At 31.3% G+C, this 20500-nt stretch overlaps 2 protein-coding genes and 1 non-coding gene across 4 annotated transcripts; 1 reads left to right on the top strand and 2 right to left on the bottom strand.

Annotated features, from left to right (window-relative positions):
* The first annotated feature begins 6289 nt into the window (after positions 1-6289).
* On the top strand, positions 6290-11071 carry LOC118037900 (alanine aminotransferase 2). The gene is made up of 15 exons (XM_035044053.2): positions 6290-6597; positions 7336-7386; positions 7536-7586; positions 7973-8038; positions 8120-8181; positions 8423-8501; positions 8598-8702; positions 8787-8897; positions 9009-9146; positions 9262-9336; positions 9436-9556; positions 9643-9797; positions 10000-10074; positions 10384-10587; positions 10691-11071. The coding sequence occupies exons 1-15, from the start codon at positions 6406-6408 to the stop codon at positions 10805-10807; spliced, it is 1602 nt and encodes a 533-aa protein (XP_034899944.1). The 5' UTR covers positions 6290-6405; the 3' UTR covers positions 10808-11071.
* A 63-nt stretch (positions 11072-11134) lies between these two features.
* On the bottom strand, positions 11135-13350 carry LOC118037901 (uncharacterized). 2 transcript variants are annotated; one of them, XR_012169429.1, is made up of 5 exons: positions 13115-13350; positions 12541-12745; positions 12114-12228; positions 11551-11788; positions 11135-11279 (listed from the first exon to the last, which is right to left on the bottom strand). It is a non-coding gene; the product is annotated as an uncharacterized protein (transcript). The 2 variants fall into 2 exon arrangements; XR_012169428.1 differs by lacking the exon at positions 11135-11279 and having other exon boundaries at positions 11484-11788.
* Positions 13351-15527: 2177 nt separating this feature from the next.
* On the bottom strand, positions 15528-19778 carry LOC118038049 (proteasome subunit alpha type-5). Its single transcript, XM_035044324.2, has 9 exons — positions 19588-19778; positions 19397-19478; positions 18349-18429; positions 17679-17792; positions 17483-17584; positions 16877-16935; positions 16315-16417; positions 15997-16062; positions 15528-15833 (listed from the first exon to the last, which is right to left on the bottom strand). The coding sequence occupies exons 1-9, from the start codon at positions 19599-19601 to the stop codon at positions 15741-15743; spliced, it is 714 nt and encodes a 237-aa protein (XP_034900215.1). The 5' UTR covers positions 19602-19778; the 3' UTR covers positions 15528-15740.
* Between the last annotated feature and the right edge of the window lie 722 nt (positions 19779-20500).

Genomic DNA, 20500 nt, shown 5'->3' with positions numbered 1-20500 from the left:
CTCGTCAAATATTACAAAAGAAATTAAAAGGGCTGGTGAAATTGCTATAGCAATTTTGTTGTATCACAAGACACACATATTGTAATAGTAAATTCATATTGTTTTTTTTTTTTAAGATACTTAATTTCTTTTTTTTTTAATTTTATTCTTTTTATATTAGATTAATTTTGGATTCCAACTTAAAGTTTGTTTCGATTTAATTCACATGGGATTCTAGTGGTCTCAAGAAAAAAAATTAGTTTTCAATCAATGCTTAGTTTAGGTTATAAAAAAAATTAATTTTATTGATTCAAAGCAATTAAAGCTTTAAGGATGAATTTGAAAATTAACAATTCAAGGATTGATTTGAATTAAAGGGGAAAAATTGGAGAGAATTGATGGCCCGTGAGTGAGAGGGATTGTTGCACTTAAATAGCCTTTGACATCTCCTTTCACCCTTCATTAAGGTTATCTGGCTCGAATCGTCCTGGTCCACCACCACATGTGACATATGTTAGCGGCGGGCTTCTGGTTTGGCTCAGGCAAACCATTTTTCTTTTTTATTTATTTATTTTCTCCTCCTCAACTGGATTTCCACACCTATCACTCTGATAAGACCAAAATTAGGTGTTAAAGTATTTTTTATATCAAATTTAATTATTATTATTATTTTTATAGTTTTTTTTATCAATAATTTTTTTTAATTTTATTCTTTAATATTTTATTATTAAAAAATTAAACTTTGTTGTTTTTTTTTTAATTTTCTTCTATGAAGTAATCTCAGTCTTATGATTCCAAATATCAGATTTTTCAGTTTAACTCGAGTTTACATGGGTCTTTTTTTTATTAATATTTTAGAATAAAGCTTATTTTTAGATTTTTTTTTTCCCTAACATTTGGTTGGTTAGAAATGGAGCTTTGTAGTTTTTTTATTTTATTTTCCTTCTATGAGATAATCTCAATCTTATGATCCAAATCATGAGTTGGGAAGGTTCGCTCAGGTTGATTTATGTGTTTTTTTCTTTTTCTTTTTTTAATTTTTTTTTTTCAATTTCATCCTTAGTATTAGGTTGATTTGTAATTGATGCTCATCATGTTTTTTTTACTCCTTTCTATGGGGTTATTATGTTTTCATAAACCGGATAAGAGGTTTGGACATGTTAATTCAAGTTCTCTTGAATCTCTTTTTATTATTTATTTAAATAAATTTTTTTTAATTTTTTTTTTAATATTAAGTTGGTTGATAATTAGACTTTATAATTTTTTTAAAAAAATAAAATTGTGAAATTATCTCGTTTTACTATCCATGTCCTGTTTAGATGGTTTGCCAAGATAGATTTGAGCTTTTTTTTTTTTTTTTTTATCCATTTTGTAAAAATCTAGTTTTTCCCTTTAGCATTATGCTGGTTGGGGATTTGACTTTGTAATTATTTTTTATTTGATTTCTATGAGGTTATCCTATTTTGATATCTTATGTTGCGAGTTTAGTCAATTTACCCGAGTTAACTTAAGCAGTTTTTTTTTTATTTTTTTTAAATTGATTTTTTTTTTCAATTTTATTATTTGATATTAGTTTATTTATGAATTGAACTTTATTTTTAAAATTTATTTGCTATAATGTTATCACAATTTGACAACCTAAGTCATAAATATTACAAGTTAACCAGATTAACCCGGGTAAATTCATGCTTTTCACCATCTTACTATTATAAATAAATGATGTCATCCGAGATATTGCTATCTTAATATTTTAAAAAGTTATTGTCCTTGATAAATCATATTTTTAATTCATAATTAAATTACTTTTTTCTAAAAAATATATTAGCAACACATTTATTTATTTATTTAAGAAAAAAATCCATCTTGCCACATTTGTTTATTGTATGTATTAAGTAATACTCTAAAAGGCGTAGAGAAAGCACCGTTGCTTCCCCACACCTTTCACTTATTAATATATTATATTATAATTATAATTATATTATATTATATTATATTTTTCGTTTTTAATTTTAATTTATTTTTTTAATGAATTTTTTTTATTTGATTTAGTTTGTTAATGTTAAATTTTTTTCATTTAGTTATCAGATTTTCATGATACGGATCCCGGGCTCGATGGGTTAACCTGAATTGACGCGTTAACCCAGATTTCTTTTTTAATTAATTTTTTTCATTTAGTTTAGTTTGTTAATGTTAAATTTTTTTTCTATTTAATTATAAGACTTTCATGACACGTGTCCCGGGTTTGACGGGTTAACTTGGTTTGATGGGTTAACCCAGTTAATTCTGGGTAAATCCGTTAATTATTTTTTTCTATTTAGTTATCAAACTTTCATGACGCGAATGCCAGGTTTTACGGGATAACCTGATTTAAAGGGTTAACCTAATTAATTCATTTTTTTCCTTTTTCTTCATTAGTTTTTTTTCCTTCCTATTGGTTTTTTTCTTTGTTTTTTTTTTCTTTTTAATTAATTTATTTAATTATTATATTTTTATGACACAACCTTATAGCCAGACCCACATCCAATGTTCTTGAGTTCGGTATTGCAGTCAGGTTCACTTAAACTTGGGCCATGTAAGTTTAATGTTATTATTAATATTATAAATATTACTTTTAGGTTAAGACGTTGTAGCCAAATCCAAAACTCTTGGGTATAGCTTTGCAGAAAATCTAAAACTTTTAAATTTTAGTTTTTTTAATATTTTTTATATATAAAAAATAACCAGCAACATCGCACATATCAGATCATATAACTAGTGTGTATATTAGATGCTGCAAATGTGAAAACCCAAAAATTTGAGTTGCAGTCCCAACAAGCCAAAAAAAAAGCTATTTTTTTTTTGTCAGACAAAGAAGAAGAGCAATCGGTAGCCAAGCAAACAAACAAACAATACACACACACCATTGTTTTAATACATGGTACTTATCCATCAAATGCGAAGCTCATGAATGCGTGTCACACAGTCAGCCATTCTTGTCTTTATTACCATGACTAATTTTGTCGTTGCCATGATCTGGCATTAGAATATGCTGACTATGCAAGCTGTACTTCAAGGTCAAAGAAAGTTCAAAAGAAGAAAGTGGGCCCTACCCTTCCACATCTGAAGTTGCACTCCTCTACACGCCCCTGTTTCAAAGAACTCTGAGGGCTGAGGATAAATTTCCCAATTCGCATGCAAAATAAAAAGAAATTGTAAATTATTACCGTGTTGTTTGAAATTGTATATAAAATAATATTTCATGAAAATTTATTTATTTTTATTTAAAATTAATTTTTATAATTTCAAATTATTTTGATGTATTGATACAAAAATAAATTTCTTAAAAAAAAAACATTTTTTTTTCATGCATTTATGAGCGAAAAAACACTTTGAAAAACAATCGTTATCATATTCCCAAACACCCCTATATCAATAAAAATTTTAATTAAAATAGCATATTTTTGGATATATCAGTTTTGAATCATGGTATTTAATTTATGTCGTAGTTCAAAAATGTAACTTTTAATTAAATGTTGTGGTTCTGAACTATGACATTGATTAAATTTTAGTCTTCTAGCAACAAATTTCTCTAACATCTAAATCTAACAAAAAAGGTTTTTTATAAGATTTATTATTTAGTTTGTTAATCTGGTAGTTAACTTAGTGATTTTAAAGAGTTTTTTGTTTTGTTTTTTTAATTTTAACAAAAATTTGACAAAGTTTGCCTATTATAACTATAACCAAAATTATGTCATTCTTAAAAAACCTTGCAAAGAATCCAAACTCAATAAATTATCACATTTCATAAATCACAAGTAGTCCTAAAAATGTAAATAAAAAAAAACATATATACATGGAAAATGAATCTCAAATACTTAAATAATACAACATTCTAGTAATTTAGATTCCAAAATATCAATATAACTCATCTATTTATCTACGTTTATGTTGTATGCCAGATGATATGGACTCATTAATAACATAACTGGATCTAGCAATTGCCCTGCCTAAGTGAGCTCATCCTCTGCTGTGACATCATTAAGAGTTAACCTCTCTCTAAAGAATTCAAGTCCAATGTGTGCGACAAACATTGAACCACATGGATGCATACATGTATAATTTGTTTTCTTCATTAATATTACAAAGTATAAATGCAGCCTTTTGACCCTCCCGTAACATAGAGTCAACCTAATATTAATTAACATTATTGTTAAATTAAAAAATTAATAAATAAAACTCGACGTTTAACATATATTAATTATAAAAAGATTTGATTACTTACGATATTTTGAATTTGTTGAGCATATTGCTCATATTGTATTGAGTAATGACCCGACGTGTGGTGCTCATATACCAAATTAAATACTTTTCATCTATAATAACATGATGCATCTCTATAAATATATCATTCTTCCTTGCCATCCAATGTGATAAATAAACTGTATTATGGTTTAATTAGATGTAATCATCATTTTTACCCCAATATTTTATTGCGTGCAAAGCATCACTCATATCTATATCGATTGGAATGTGTTGTCTGTAGCCAAACTATATATCTAGGTCAACTACTCATAAATAATACCATTATGTTCAAATCACTTTGAATGAAATAATCAATCACTGTCTTAAAACTTCCATCACACACAATGGATATAAGATAAAATAATTTGATACTTTTAAATTATTTTAACATCAATATCATTATAATTTCATCCAAGTCCATGATAAATAATTTCTTTAATTTCTGCATATGACATGCCTAAATTATCATTTAAAAATAAACTATTTCTGTCATTTTTTTGTGATATTATTGTTCATATAAAGAACAATAATGTCACCATAATGACTTAGTATAAATATGTTGTATATATATATATATATATATATATATATATATATATATATATATATATATATATAACAAATTGAATTTCTGGTCAAATGGACATAATCTTAACTAAATTGAATCATCCCAACCCTAATTGACAAATTTCATAGCAAATTCAATCAAATTTTTTTTTTTTAAAAAAATTAATGTAAAAGCAAGCTTGACCAAAATTAAACACAATTCATGATACCAAATCTAATTGATATCTTCATGCTTAGCTGTATTAAATCATATCCAAATTCATAGCAAATTAAAATAATTTAAAGAAAATATCAAACTCATCAACTTATCAACAATTCAACACAACATGTAATTTGTCATAATTCTATTGCATTCATGCTCTATTGCATTAAATCATCAAATGTAATTAATTATATTATTAGCTGATTTCAACAATCCACGCAAAACCCATAACTCGACAACTTATCCAAAATTAAATGCAGCACATAATTAATTAAAATAATTTATTTTCATGTTGAAATATATCAAATCAACCCCAATTAATGGTATTCATAATTAACTTATCATTAACTCAACATACCATAAATTCACCCTAAACCCTAGATTCAACCTAAACAATTATTCCATTACAATTAAACTAAACATAAATTTATAAGCAATATCGTATGTTTACCTTGCTTGAAGGGCTAGAAAAATGACTAGAGTGGTGGCAGCAACATCAATAGTGACGACAATAATGGATTTTGAACAGAAAAACATCTAAGGATACTTAAAAACTAGGATGAGATTGATTTTTGAGTGTTTTAAGGAAAAAAAAACAATTGTTTGGTGGGTTTTTTTTTTTGCGTTTAAAAAGCGTTTTTAAAAATCTTTAATTTTTTTTTTATGATTTTAGATCATTTTGATGTGATGATGTCAAAAATAATTATAAAAAATAATAAAAATTTATTTTAATGTATTTTCGAGCAAAAAACACTATCTTAGAGAGATAAAGGTTAAGAGTGTCAATTTTAAAGAGTAAGAAGGAGCTGATATGTCTCAATGTGCTCCTTTGATTTTGAAAGACATTCAAATTTCATAATATATTGTATTTCAGAATAGCAACATATTTAAATGTTGCTTTTTATAAAATGTAATAATTATCTTATTATGTTTGAAAATAGTATATTTAGTGAAAAGATGAAAATATGCTATTTTTTTAAAAAGCAACATGTTTAAATATTATTTTTTATGAAATGGAATAATTATTTTTTTATATTTAAAAATATAAAAAATATATTATTTAATTTTTTTTCCCAGCTGTGTTATGATGTCAAAACTCTGAACTTATTTTTTTAATGTAAAAAAAAAAAAAAAATCTTTTAACTGAAAGACCAGACAAAGGGCAGAACTTGTTTGTTTCATTTTCCAAAGTAGTTTCATAGTGGGTCCGATTTTATTTTTTCCTGAGAAGACACATAATCTCCTGTCTTCTCTCTCTCTCACCCCCCCCCCCCCCCCCCCCCCTACTCTCTCTCGTGCTTTCTTGTAGTAATAGTTCTTTTGCGTGTGATATTCCATTCCTTTCATTCAAGTAACATCTGAACAATATATAAGAGATGCGGAGATCCGTTATTAGGTCAGCTAAAGCCCTTTCAAACTGCTCCTGTCAAAATCATTGGAACGTGCGGCTGCTGCGTCCTTTAGCCTCTTCTCCTTCACGTTTCCTGTCTTCTACCTCCGTTCTTGATTCCCCCACCCCTCCTCCTTCATCTATGCCTCCTGTTTCTCTTGATAACATTAATCCCAAGGTACCCTCTTTTCTTTTCAACATCAATTGTGCTGTTTCTTTTATTGATTATCTGTTTGGTTCTTGATTTTGGTTGGATTTTTCATCTGGGTTTTTCTTTTTCATTTTCCCTGTTTTGTTTTATTGAGTTTTATATGCTCTAGGTTTATGCTAGTGTTTTGTTTGTTTTTTCTGTTTGTCTTTGTTGTTTTAGATTCCTTTTCTGGCTATTGGGTTGTGCTTTGATTTGTCTTTGCCTTTTCTTTTATGGATACATACATGAACGTGTCCTTTTTTTTTGGTTTTGCTCATTTATGCATTAAAAATGGTCGGATAGATTGGAATCTTAGTTCATGCTTCAAACTGGAAGTCCAGTAAGCAAAGCACATAGGCCTAGTGATTCTTTCTATGTTTATCTTATCAAATCCTTTTGCTTTATTTATTGCAAATTTTTAATTGTGCTTAGTGACATTATCATATTTTATAGAATCTGATTAAGAATATGCAAAAGCTCTTTCTGTGCTATCCACTATCGATTTAAGAAAAAAAAATAAAAATGCTTAACTTTGATTCACCTGAAAAAACACCAATATTTATTTTTACTGAAGTCAAGGAGCGTTTAACCTTGCTCTAAAGTTAAAGAATTCTTGAGTTTTTGGTTATTGGTAACTTTTCTTGAACTCTCTTGCATTCCTTTGTTTCCCTTTTGTTTTGTTTCCTGATATTCCTAGTTTATTAACTATGATATTCTGCTTCCCAGGTTTTAAAATGTGAATATGCTGTCCGTGGCGAGATTGTCACCCTTGCACAGGTAATTCACATGACTGGCTGTATCATGCACTTCAAAGTTAGAAAGGGCAGGATGTTTCTATTTGAAGCTTGTGCTTTTACTTATTGTGACTTTATTAAAGGAGCTTTATGTACTGGACGTGATCATGAATTTTCCTTCATCTTAAACAGGCGTTACAAGAAGAGTTAAAGTCTAAGCCAGGCTCACACCCCTTTGATGAGGTGTGTAGCTTTTATCTTTACATTTTGTTCTTATTGGGTTTGTAAACATGGTATTTATCTAGCACGGTTAAGCTGCCCAAGGTAGATTAATGATTTTGATCCTCAATTATTTTTCGATGCTATTGATGTGTGGTGTTGTGTTGCTTTTTTTTGTTAGTAACAATATTCAAAGGAAATTTCCAGCGCTTCTGGATTTTTCAGAAAGCAGATTTCACTTGCTGGATTTTCACTTTTCTAGGAATTGGCATTCTGTTTCAACGAAGATAATATAAAATGTGTTTGATCAACTCCTATTAAAAAAAGAAGAAAAAGGAGATGCTACATGCATGTATTCTTTCAATTGATATTCCCTAAAGGATTCATTTTTGTTTATCATCTTGTGGCAGATACTTTACTGCAATATTGGAAATCCTCAGTCTCTTGGTCAGCAGCCTATCACCTTTTTCCGTGAGGTAAGTATGTTGTGGTGCTTTATAGGGTACTGTGCTGTGTTCAATTGGGGTGTTTCTCCTTGTTGATTATTTTCGCTTTAGGTTCTTGCATTATGTGACCATCCTTCCATTTTGGACAGAAGTGAAACTCAGGGTTTGTTCAGGTATTCAAACTTCTCATGCTATCATTGAACTTCTCTTTATACTTGTTTATACTATGATTGAAGAAAGAAGAGTAGATCACTTTCCCTTTACTAAGAACCATTTAGGGTATACAAGTTAACCTTGAATTCTTAAGTCTGCCTTTTTTTTAATTGTTTAGATTTTATACAAGAACTCTCTCCATTTTTATTGAGTTAGTGAAATATTGTAGGATACCTGATACATTTCTGTGAATATTTTTAGTGCTGATGCCATAGAGAGAGCTTGGCAGATTCTTGATCAAATTCCTGGAAGGGCCACTGGTGCTTATAGTCACAGCCAGGTTATAATCGAAGCTCTCACCTTGTGGAATTTAAAAAGTTCCATTCAAGTGGAATATTTGTGTAGAACATGACTCATATTTCCCTATCCACATCAGGGAATCAAAGGACTGCGTGATACAATTTCTGCTGGAATTGAAGCCCGTGATGGCTTTCCTGCTGATCCAAATGATATTTTCTTGACAGATGGTGCAAGTCCAGCGGTAAACATTTAATCCCATTTAGAAAGAGACGTGTATGTATTGTACTCGCTTCAAATGAAACTAAATGTGTTTGTTTATTGCCAGGTCCACATGATGATGCAGTTACTGATACGATCAGAGAAAGATGGCATACTTTGTCCCATTCCTCAGTATCCCCTGTACTCTGCTTCAATTGCTCTCCATGGTGGTGCTCTGGTATGTGTCTTTTATATGAAAATGCTATTTGTCCAAAGTTATTCTGTTAGATATCTTGGTGCCTTTAGTTTTAGGTGACTTATGGCTGTAAGCCCTCTATACTTGTTTCAGGTTCCCTACTATCTTGATGAAGCAACTGGGTGGGGCTTGGAAGTTTCTGAGCTTAAGAAGCAGTTGGCAGATGCAAAGTCCAAGGGAATTACCCCTAGGGCCCTGGTTGTGATAAATCCAGGAAACCCAACAGGGCAGGTAAACAGTAATTAGCTTCACAGAAATTGGATAAGATTGTAAATATTGTTCTTACAAGGGAGCCAATAACTTCTGGTTGGCTTGAATAATTTAACTTCCTTTGTCCATGCCTCAGGTTCTTGCAGAGGATAATCAGCGGGGGATCGTGGAGTTTTGCAAGCAAGAAGGTCTTGTCCTTCTTGCGGATGAGGTAGGTGCTTGCCAATAGTTTTGAACTAGTGTTACATTCTTGACTTCTTACTATGTCTAGGTTGATTGACCCAATAATTATATAATGATTTTCATCCAGGTTTATCAGGAAAATGTTTATGCTCCCGAGAAAAAGTTCCACTCATTTAAGAAGGTTGCTCGGTCTATGGGATATGGGGAAAAGGATATATCTTTAGTATCTTATCAGTCTGTCTCTAAAGGTAAGATTGATTTACAAGTTAAAATTAAGAGATCCTGCACTTTTCAGATTAAATATGTGAAGCATGTGTCATTTGTAATGTTTTAGGTTACTATGGAGAGTGTGGAAAGAGAGGAGGTTACATGGAAGTCACTGGGTTTGGTCCTGAAATAAGAGAGCAAATATACAAAGTTGCATCTGTGAATCTATGTTCCAACATTTCTGGTCAAATTCTTGCAAGTCTCGTCATGAGCCCACCTAAGGTTAACTTTTTTAGTTACTTCTTTGTTTCCTATGCCTGTGACATTTGGATTTATAATCCAGGATTAGACCAGCTTAAGCTTTAACAAACTTGGATACGCATTTGGTGTCGTGTTGTTAGCGAGAACACACAGGGAAAAGAAAGAACTCTTAAGATTTTACTTATTTTATATCATGTCTGATCTCCATGAGTCATGTGTGCAGGTCGGAGATGAATCATATGAATCATACTCTGCTGAAAAAGATGGAATCCTCTCATCTTTAGCGAGACGTGCAAAGGTCAGTTCAATGCAGCAGCCAATTTGATGCATTAGTTAACATAGTCCAGATAAAATATTAAATTTACAAGGAATGAACTGATTTTTGAAGTAATTGCAAACTTGTGGTAAACAATTTTTGATTAAATGTGTACTGGTGACTCTTTGATGCTCCTTTTTGTACTTTATGTATAGTAGATGTGTGCTTATACTTTTGGCATTTCTGACGTACAGCTAGTAAAAATTGCTTGGTTGTTAAGCATGCTCTCCTTTTTCTCCCCACTTTTTTATCTAAAAAAAGTATTGATAATCATTTGTTACATAATGCTAGACGCTGGAAGATGCATTCAATAATCTAGAGGGTGTAACTTGCAACAAAGCAGAAGGGGCAATGTATCTCTTCCCCTGCATCCGCTTGCCTGAAAAGGCAATTAAAGCTGCTGAAGCTGCAAAAACAGCTCCAGATAACTTCTATTGTCGCCGTCTGCTCAATGCCACTGGAATTGTTGTTGTTCCTGGTTCTGGCTTTGGGCAGGTGAGTTTGTTAACTTAGTTGAATAATTCTGCAACAAAAAAATTCTATCTTCTCCTTCATCATTCTTTTGACTGATCCTTGGAATTGATGTTTTTCGTGAAAGCTTCCGGGCACTTGGCATTTTAGGTGCACCATACTACCTCAAGAAGATAAGATTCCAGCAGTTGTGTCCCGTCTCACAGAGTTCCACAAGAGTTTCATGGATGAGTTTAGCGATTGAAGGATCTTTGCATTTTGAACTCTGAAAAGTTACAAAATAAGATAGTAGCCCATCATTTTAATACAACGATGGATGTTACCTTGATACATTGCAATTTTTTTTCTTGGAAGGTTTTTCTTTATTGTTCCTCCATCGAAGTGTTTCCCTTCGTTGTGATCGTGAAAGATATGTTGGATTGCAATCACATTCATTGAAAACGAAGTTGAGAAATCTTTCTGCAGCACAATTGGGCTCAATAATGATAATATTTTTGCGTCCTCTTTATTCTCTTGCAAATAATACACGCCCCCAGGCCCCAACTACGTTGAAGTCCTCATGGACATATGAATGTATGGCGCATGGGTTGTGGTATTGCAGGTTTATATGAAGGTGGTGTCAAGTTCCAGATCTTGACATGTTGTGTCCATCCCTGCGCACGGTTCGTCAGTTCCTTTAATTGGCCGGATTTGTTTCTGGCCTTCGTCGGTCATGTCTGATAACAAACAAAACCATGCAACATGTTTAATCTATAAGCTATTTGCCCCTCAAGCATTGATTTCTTTTTTTTCTTTAGCATCATCCTGTGATGTATATTTTTGTTAGCAGCTACACTCTGCCGTCCATGTATTGTTTACATATTTTATATGTACAGTTACAAAATTTAATTTAAAGCATCGAAGAATACGAAATGCCATGATTAAAAAAAAAAAAAAAAACATTGTCTTATTAATTGTAGTATCATAACAGCCGGATATGGTACTAACATTGGAGACATCTGATGGGGCTAATGATCCTCGCTCGTCTGCTGTAGCTGTACACAGAGAGCACGTGATGCCGTGTTTGCGGGGATGACAATTTAATGAATAATGACCCCAACGAGGATACTTGTCTTATTTAATTAATAACAAGCTGCGGATGACGTTGGTTGTGGCTCTTTGTAGAGGAGCGCTTGAGCATACTACTCAGGCGACTCTCTAAGGTATTCAGGTTCAAATAATCCTCCTACAAAACAAAATCGACAGCAGCGTAAATTAAAAAAAATAAAAAATAACAGAAACAAAACCCTGAAGAACAATCAAGGAATGAAATCCAGCATATTTGTAAAGAAATAATGAATTAGTTTAGTGATTTACATTTTAAAGCTGTTCTGAGGATTAAAAAAAACCAGTCTTTTAAAGTAGTTAACATGATTTCAGCAATCAATCTATCCCCTTTCTTACTGAAAGCAGAATAAAATAATATCTCCATTAAAGATTTGATATGTGGACACAAAAACAACAGTCCAAATACACACGTAAATAAGAATTAAATCGATAAGGAGAAAAACCTTAGTCTGAGCAGCTTTAAATAGACCCTCTTCTAAGCGTTTGGCAGTGCCCTTAAACTTTTGTTTCTGTGTATCATCCACCGGCTGAGAGTGCCGCCGCATTATAATTTCAAATCTAGAGAGAATACATATTAAAAAAAAATAAAAAAATCAGTCCTTCAATATTCCGTCTAGGAAACAGGTATTACAAGGGTGCAAATGTAAGGTGGTAAGTAGAATCAATAACTAAAATATTATTCTCTCAATTTCAATAAATAGCAAAATGTAGTGTGTGTTTGGCAATGCAATGTGAAATTTGAAGCTTTCTTCACTTGGAAAAGCATTACCAAATGGAATGTAGTATTGATGCTTCTAGAAATAGCAATCAAACTGACAAATTTCCGAAACAATTGGAGACTTAAAACTGAAAGGAAAGTCAAAGCCTTACATTTTTTGGTGTATCAAGTTGCGAGCTCGGCAAAGCTCAGGATCAATGATGAGCATATTCGCAGGAGCATTAGCTGATGCTGCTAAATTCTGCATCTGCTGATTCCCATTCTGTTGCGGCGGTAATTGATTAGAAACCTGCCCGGACAGATGCGCTTGCACATTCATCTCCTTTCCTCTTTAAATTTACACCAATAGCTCTCCAACTGAAACAAAAAAACAGAAAATCAATAAAAGGAAACTAATTTGGGAAAAAATATTTTTTAAAAAATCATTGAGTGATGAGTAAAAATCGAAGGAAAAAGGGGAGATTGAAAGAGGGTAAAGATAATTCGAAGAGTGAGGAAGCATAACCCTAAAGAATTTAGAGAATTAGGTACCGAATTGGAACAGAATAGAATCGATCAAATTTTCGAAACCTAAAAAAAAAAAAACCTGAAGCTGAAATAGAAAGAAAGAGATCGCATCAAGAAGGTTTTGATATTGGGATTCGAGTTCGATAATTGATCGTCCAATCGCTATTTTCTATAATTTAAAAAAATTAAAGAAAATTCAATTATTATTTTTTTACACACCAGAGCAGGGCAGGGCAGAGGGATTGAGGAGAAAGAAATCGGAATTAAAAGTATAAATATAATGAACCGGAGATTTTGGTGATTTAGTTCTGCTTCTGGTTCGTGTTCTTGTTCGGTTGGGCGAGGAAGAAAGAAATAAATCAAAAGAGTTGAATTTTTTTTTCCTTTTTTTAGAGGGAGAGAGAGAGAGGGGACATCGCAAGGTTAAAAAGTCTAAAAGCATAACCCTAAAGAAAATGTTCTTCGATTATTTTGAGATGATATGTCATACCCGCACACTGTTGTGGATTTATTAAATAAATATATTCGATAATATTATAATTATGAATTTAAATAATAAAAATTAAAGATATGATAGAGTCAATATTTCATGTAAAACAAATTATGTTGGTGATAAAAAATTTAGAGATTGAACAAAATAATTTGTAGCAATTCATAGTATTTTGTGAGAAAAAATACAATGCTTTCACCACATGATTTAACTTTTCTATTAATAAAAAGAAAAAAAATTATAAAGCTAAATTATTTATCAACTTAATATTTTTTTTTTAAAAAAACCAACAAATAATTTTGGAAGAAAAAAACTCATGAGGAAAAACATTGTAGCAATTGATAATTTTTTGTGAGGAAAATTATAGTCCTTTCCCTAATAAAATAACATAAAAAAACTATTTAGAGAAATACTATAGTAATCCACAGTGTTTTGTGAGAAAAATCATAATGCTTTTTCCATATGATTTAACTTTATTGTAATTATAATTCTTAACCAACTTAATATTCCAAAAAAAAAAAGATAGATAATTTTGAAAAAAATCACATTGGAAAACACTACAATAATTCATAGTGTTTTAAAAAAAAATTCACAAAGCTAAATTTTTAATCAGCTCAATATTAAAAAAATCAAATCGACAGAGATAATTTTAGAGAAAAAAAAACACCAAAAAAAAGGGGGGGAAATCATGTTAGAAACAATATAGTAATTCATAGTGTTTTGTGATGAAAGTTACAATGCTTCCCTACATGATTTAATATTATTTGTAATGACTTATAATTGTAATTCTAAATCAGCTTAATATTAAAAAATAAAATTAACAAAGATAATTTTGAAAAAATCATAAGAAAAAAAAAATCATGTGGAGAGATACTGTAACAATCTACAATGTTTTGTGAGGAAAGCTATAGTGCTTTCCTCACATGATTAAGCTTTATTACAAAGTTAAATTCAAACCAACTCAATATTTAAAAAAATAAAAATGACGAAGATAATTTAAAAAAAAATATTACAAAAAAAGAAAACATAAAAGAAACTAAACATAGCAAAATAGAAAAAAACCATATGGAAAAAAACATTGTAGCAATCAACAATAATTTGCGATAAAAGTTACAGTGCTTTTCTCAAATATTATAACTGTAATTTTTAACCAGCTCAATATTAAAAAATAAAATAAAAAAAGATAATTTCAGAGAAAATCATAAAAAAAAACCATGCGGAGAAACACTGTAGTAATCAACAATATTTTAAAGAAAAAAATTACAAAATTAAATTTTCAATCAGCTCAATATAAAAAAAAAATCAACAAATATAATTTGAAAAAATAAAAGAATAAATAGAAGAAATATGTAGGAAAACACCGCAGTAATCCACAGTACTTTATAGAAAAAAATTACAAAGCAAAATTTTTAACCAGTTCAATATTTAAAAAGTAAAATCAACAAATATAATTTTAAAATAAAAAATAAATGAAAAAAGAGAGGAAAGTTAGAGAAAAAAAATGAAAAAGTGCAAAAAAAAAAGAAAGATAAATGTATTGTGGATAATAGTAATTCATCATAATCCACAATGCATTGGATGTAAGGGAAAAGTAATTTCTCCACACCCTTTAATTTTATTTATAATGAATAGAATATAAATATTATTAAATTTAATATAAACCTAAGACATATAATTATATTATATAGAATATATACATTGAATATTTATATTTTTTTGAATCAAATATACATATATTACTATTTTATTTTTTAATGAATAATAAATAATAGTCAAACAAAATATTAATATAGATACCCGAAATATCCACATAGATATCCTTCGCCATCCCTAAACGTCGGAAAAGATTTGAGGGTTGGATTGCTGTGATTCAGCTAGGAAAATAGCCTTACAAATAACTTGTCGCATGCAGACCAGGTTTGCTGGAGAGAGGATAGTTAAATACGATGCTAGCAGTCCCTTAAGAAGCAGAGTCTTCCGAGAGACGCATTTTCTTGCGGAAAAATGGAAGGAGATTGGATTTTGTTGATCCATGTTAACAGTTTCGCGGCCAGGGACCTGGATGATCACACTTCTCCTAACTTGGGAGTTTAACAATCAGAAAACCATACCATTGGCTAAATATCTAGATTGACCTTAAAGTTGAAGGAATAACATCGATTCACACCAGATTGACCTTAAAATTGAAGAAAAACATCGACTCACACCAGTTTACCGGTCAAAATAAAACATTTATCACTCAAGTGGAGTCACCAAGTGATCCAAATCCTATAATATAGCCCAGTTTAGAGAAAAATTGAACTGTTCAAGCAAAATTTAGGCAACAGGGATTTCATTAGGAAATTAACATTGTTTTCAAAGGCGGCTAATGACTTCCTCCACCTCAGCAGGGGTGTATAAATGGTATACAGGTGCCACCTTGGCAATGTCGACATTGTTGGGAGTCACCTGAAATCATTAGCATAAACCAGTTAATCATAATGAAGCAAGTGCAAACAATACAACTAAACAGCTCAATTGATTGAACTTTGAGTGGAAACGGATAAGGAAGTATTGCATGCATAAATACACACAAATCTCCCATTATACTATGCAGAATAAAGGTTCTCACCTTTTCTTCCATGACTTGCTTTAGAATAGAAAGAGCGATTGTCTCAGCTTCTTTAAGAGTGAGGTCCTGCACATGATTACCAAAATCAATCTCTATTTCAACTTCTAATTTAAAGTAAAAGATATGATAGATGACAATTAAGATGGCTAATAAACTTGTTTCATTAGCAAGGATGACAACCCATTATCATTTGGGAAGGTTTGAAAGATGCAACCATCCGGCAACCTTTTCATTCAAACTCCATTTGTCATTGTATTGCCAAGTCTTTTAGTGTTCCAGGGAAGGGAAAGAGGCAAATATTAATCTAAGCAGCAATACCTTGTTATATTGCTCCTGTAGTGTACTGTCTGCACCTTCTGACCCTGAACCAATAGCCTTTGCATTGCACTGCCAAAATGTGCCAGATGGATCTGTGTAATACCTGCATGATGGAAGTTCCTTGTTTTAGGCCAAAGAGAAGTGAAAACACAAGTAATATTGTGCTGTTAATATAACATGTTTTGCAGCTAAAAAGGCATGGAGGAAAGGGAATCAAACATGCTAGGATATCAACTCAACCACAAGAGTTTGTTGGGGGGGGGGGGATCAAAGAGAGATTATAGGTAGTTGACTTGATATGTATTTGAAATCAGTGGTTCTCATGGTGGTAAATGCTTCTAGTTTAGGCCTAGGACTTAGGTCCCACAAGATAATTCAAATAAAAGAGGAAAAAAGGGATACCTTCAATAAAACAACGACCAGTCCCATAATCACTGTTTATGTATCAACTAGAAAGTGTCCAAACCAAATGGAAAACTAATTTACAGCCATTGTAACTTGTGGGAATGTAATTATTTGAAATGAATCTAACACAAAAACAAAACAAATTAGTAATACTTACAAGCTGGGTCCTTTCTCGTCATGACCAGCAATTAGAAGAGACACCCCAAATGGACGAGACTGCAAAGGAGAAAAATCTTCGTAACTAAAAACATAGAATAAAGCATATAATATCGATATCTCCACGTTCAACCTAGATTATGGTATGAAAAATTGTTTGGATAACAATCATTTGTATATCAAAGTGGCAAGAACAGAAACTTGCTTTTTTTTTTTTTTATCTTCCCAGAGCATAGGAGGATATAGCAGTGCAAGCATTTTCAAGACAACCCACTTGAAGATAAATAGATGCACCATAGCAGCTTAACGAACAATGGTGATCACACATTTCTAGTATTTACCAATAAGGAACAGTTAATGTATTTTCCAATATGGTATACATAGAGAGGGTGAGCATCACAATTGAATTTAAAAGACATACATGAAATTGATCACACCACTTTGCCAGTGAAAGGAAAAAGGATGATTTTTAACATCTTTACCCAATAGAGGCACATCATAATGAATAAAAACAGCAATAGCTTGGGAATTGGCCATAAAAAGAATATCATAAATGAAGAATTGAGAGCTCATATAAAAAAATTATCAAAAGGTAAACAATTATTACCATGGATTCTTCATCACCTTCACCAAATCGCAGGGCCAGATCACAGAGTGCTTGTGTTGTAGACTCCACTGTCATAGGCTCACCGTATGAGAATCTGTGGTTCTGAAGAATAAATTTTTAAAAAAAATAAGTGGAGGAGCAATTTCACCATGCCCAAATCATGGCAGCAGCAGAAACAATTACAATTAACTTATACCTGAGTTTCAACCCGGGCATGCTCAACAAGCGTACGAGCATCTGCAATTAGTCCACTCATAGCACATCCAATACATTCATCAATTTCCATGACTTTCTCCACACTACTGGGCTCCTGAAAAATGAATTGAACAAAATGATGACTGAAATAAAGCTATACTCATCTACATTTTAAACATTACCAAGTGTGACCAAGAAACAAGTTCTCTATGACTAAGTTAAAGTGTACTTCCAACACAACCAAGACAAACCTATTACATAAAAAATAGCAGGACTGCAGGAACACTGCTCTCGAATATGAGTTATCAATCAGATTTTAGGATTGCTGCAAATATATCATGGAACATGCAAAAGTTTCCAGAGCTTATGCATCATGATGGAGTTCGGTTATTAATTTATAAAGCTCTTCAGGAGTCCAAAGTCAAATATAAAGAACTACCACTTCATTGAATGTATTATAAAGTCCAGATCCACAAGTCTCATTTCTCAGTCACTCCAATATGCAACCATGCGCAGTGGAAATTCAAAACAATACATTCTTATAAACAAACCAAAGGAAATCATCAAACTGGCATATAAAGGTGATCCATTCTTAGGTTTATCAAATCAGAAGTGAACCAAACATGTAATATAATAAAATGAAAAGTGGACACAAGGAGAAAGAGACAAACCAGCAGGGTTGAAGTGATACGCTTCTCAACCGCAAGCACAACACCTTCTTTCGTCTTTAAACCAATTGCAGTTGAACCAAGCTGTGATTAAAATAAAACAGAACTTTATTTCAATCATGTAGAAACCAGCTCAACCTCATAAAGACCACGAAGAGAGAAGATGGATAGGGAGGCGAGGGGAGGCCAAACAAACGCATCATTATGAAGTAGAAGTTTAAAAATACAAACAATCAAGATCACTAATGATTTCTAAAAAGTCTACAATTTTGCAGGTTTCTTAGAAAGGAGAACTGAAAATTTTCCCATTGAGACGGCTCATAGTGAATGTGTTGTTAATCACATATTCTGACCATGGGTGAGAAAGCATCAACATGGCAATGGGAATTCCTCACACACATATTGTCACACTAAACAGCCCATATAATTAAAAACTCCATAGGTTTCTTAGATAATCTGAAATCTTATTGCTTTAAAATAAACATATAACAAAAAAGAGGAGAAAAACAGTTCTCCAAGTTCTTACAAACACATGTGCATATACCCAATCAGTAACATCTTTTAGCTTATTTATTGGATTGAAGGACTTATAATTTAAATCACTTCATATATTTTAAGGACATTCCTAAAAGCTAATTAGTTCAAAAATATAGCTAGCCATCAGCATCTACTTCTATGAATTATTAGTACCCACAACCAATAAAAATACTGTCGATAATAGAGCAACTATCAAGTACATTCACGGGTCTCTTAATTATTATCATATAGAAAAACCCAAAAACTTGCCACATCCTGTGGTTTTAAAAATAACATCTCTGCTGCCAAATATCACGGTGAAAACTTAAAATCTATACGATAACGCCGTTAACAAGACTAATTCTTCAAAACCCAGTTGAAAAATTCACAAAACAATCCTATTCTATCCAAATAAGATGCATAAGATCGAACGTTCAGTAATGGGATTTGAGTGAAATATCAAAAGAACAAAAAAAGATCAGAACTTTTTCAGTGGTAACAGAAAAGGGTTTTGAAGAGGGGTTTAGAGGGTTACCTTGATGGCTTCAATAGCATATTCAACCTGAAACAATCTTCCTTCTGGAGAGAAAGTGTTGACTCCTCTATCATACTCAGTCCTTTTTTTCAAAATTTTAAAACATCAAACACAAATCGTCAAAGAAAAAGATACAAAAAGAAGGGAGATTTTTTTATGAAAGGGAACTAATAATGGAGCTTATTCATTACCTTGTGAGAAACATCTTTGATTGGATCTAAATTGCTTAACAATTTCTTGCTCTTGAGAGAAAGAGCTGCTTTGCTTTTGTAGGTAGTCAGATGGCTTGAGCTCACTGGACTTGTTTCACAAGACAGCACGTCCGAAACGTTTCGTGATTCGTTTTCTCCAACAGTGGCCTTTTTGGGCTGAATAAAATGGAGTGTTTTGAATCCGCCGATGCAAGAATAGTATAGAGTTTTTTTATATTAAAATAATATATTTTTATTTTTTTAAAAATTATTTTTAGATAATATATTAAAAAAATTTCAAATATAATAAAAAAATACAGATTAATCCGAGTTTCCATCTTCTGTTTGGAAAGTAGAAATTTATGGATAATAGAGGTTTATTTGTCAAAACAAAAGAAATGGCATTTTAATTAAATGATATTAACCACTTTGCTAAATTAATCTTATAAGTAAGTGTTTAATTGATCATTGTTACGGAGTTGTAAACTCAAAATCAATATAGAATCTTTCAATCTGTGTGAATAATTTTTGCAAGATTCGATGTCAAAACATAAATTTAAAAGCATTTGAAAACCAAAAGCCAAAAGCCAAATGACCAATCGTTTTTTTGGAAAATCAAGGACATGCTTACACGATAAATACTTGTCTTTGTAGAGAAGGAAGTGGACTTGTTTATAAATATAAATAGAAACGTAAATGGTGTAAATATTGTTTTCTATACACAAAATATTGTGAATTAAAAAAATATTTTCCCTTTTTTCACTCTCTTCATTTCAATGTAATCCTTCCAAATTCAATTTATTTAGGATTAGGATCGATAATTTTCCTTCATAAAGATTTCTTATAATGTTGAAAAAAGATTCCCATATGAAATCAATATTTAATTTGGTAAAACCAAAATCAATTTTCTTGA

The sequence above is a fragment of the Populus alba genome, chromosome 3 (assembly GCF_005239225.2).
Source record: "Populus alba chromosome 3, ASM523922v2, whole genome shotgun sequence".
NCBI lineage: Eukaryota > Viridiplantae > Streptophyta > Magnoliopsida > Malpighiales > Salicaceae > Populus > Populus alba.
This window is presented reverse-complemented; position numbering and strand designations above follow the sequence as displayed.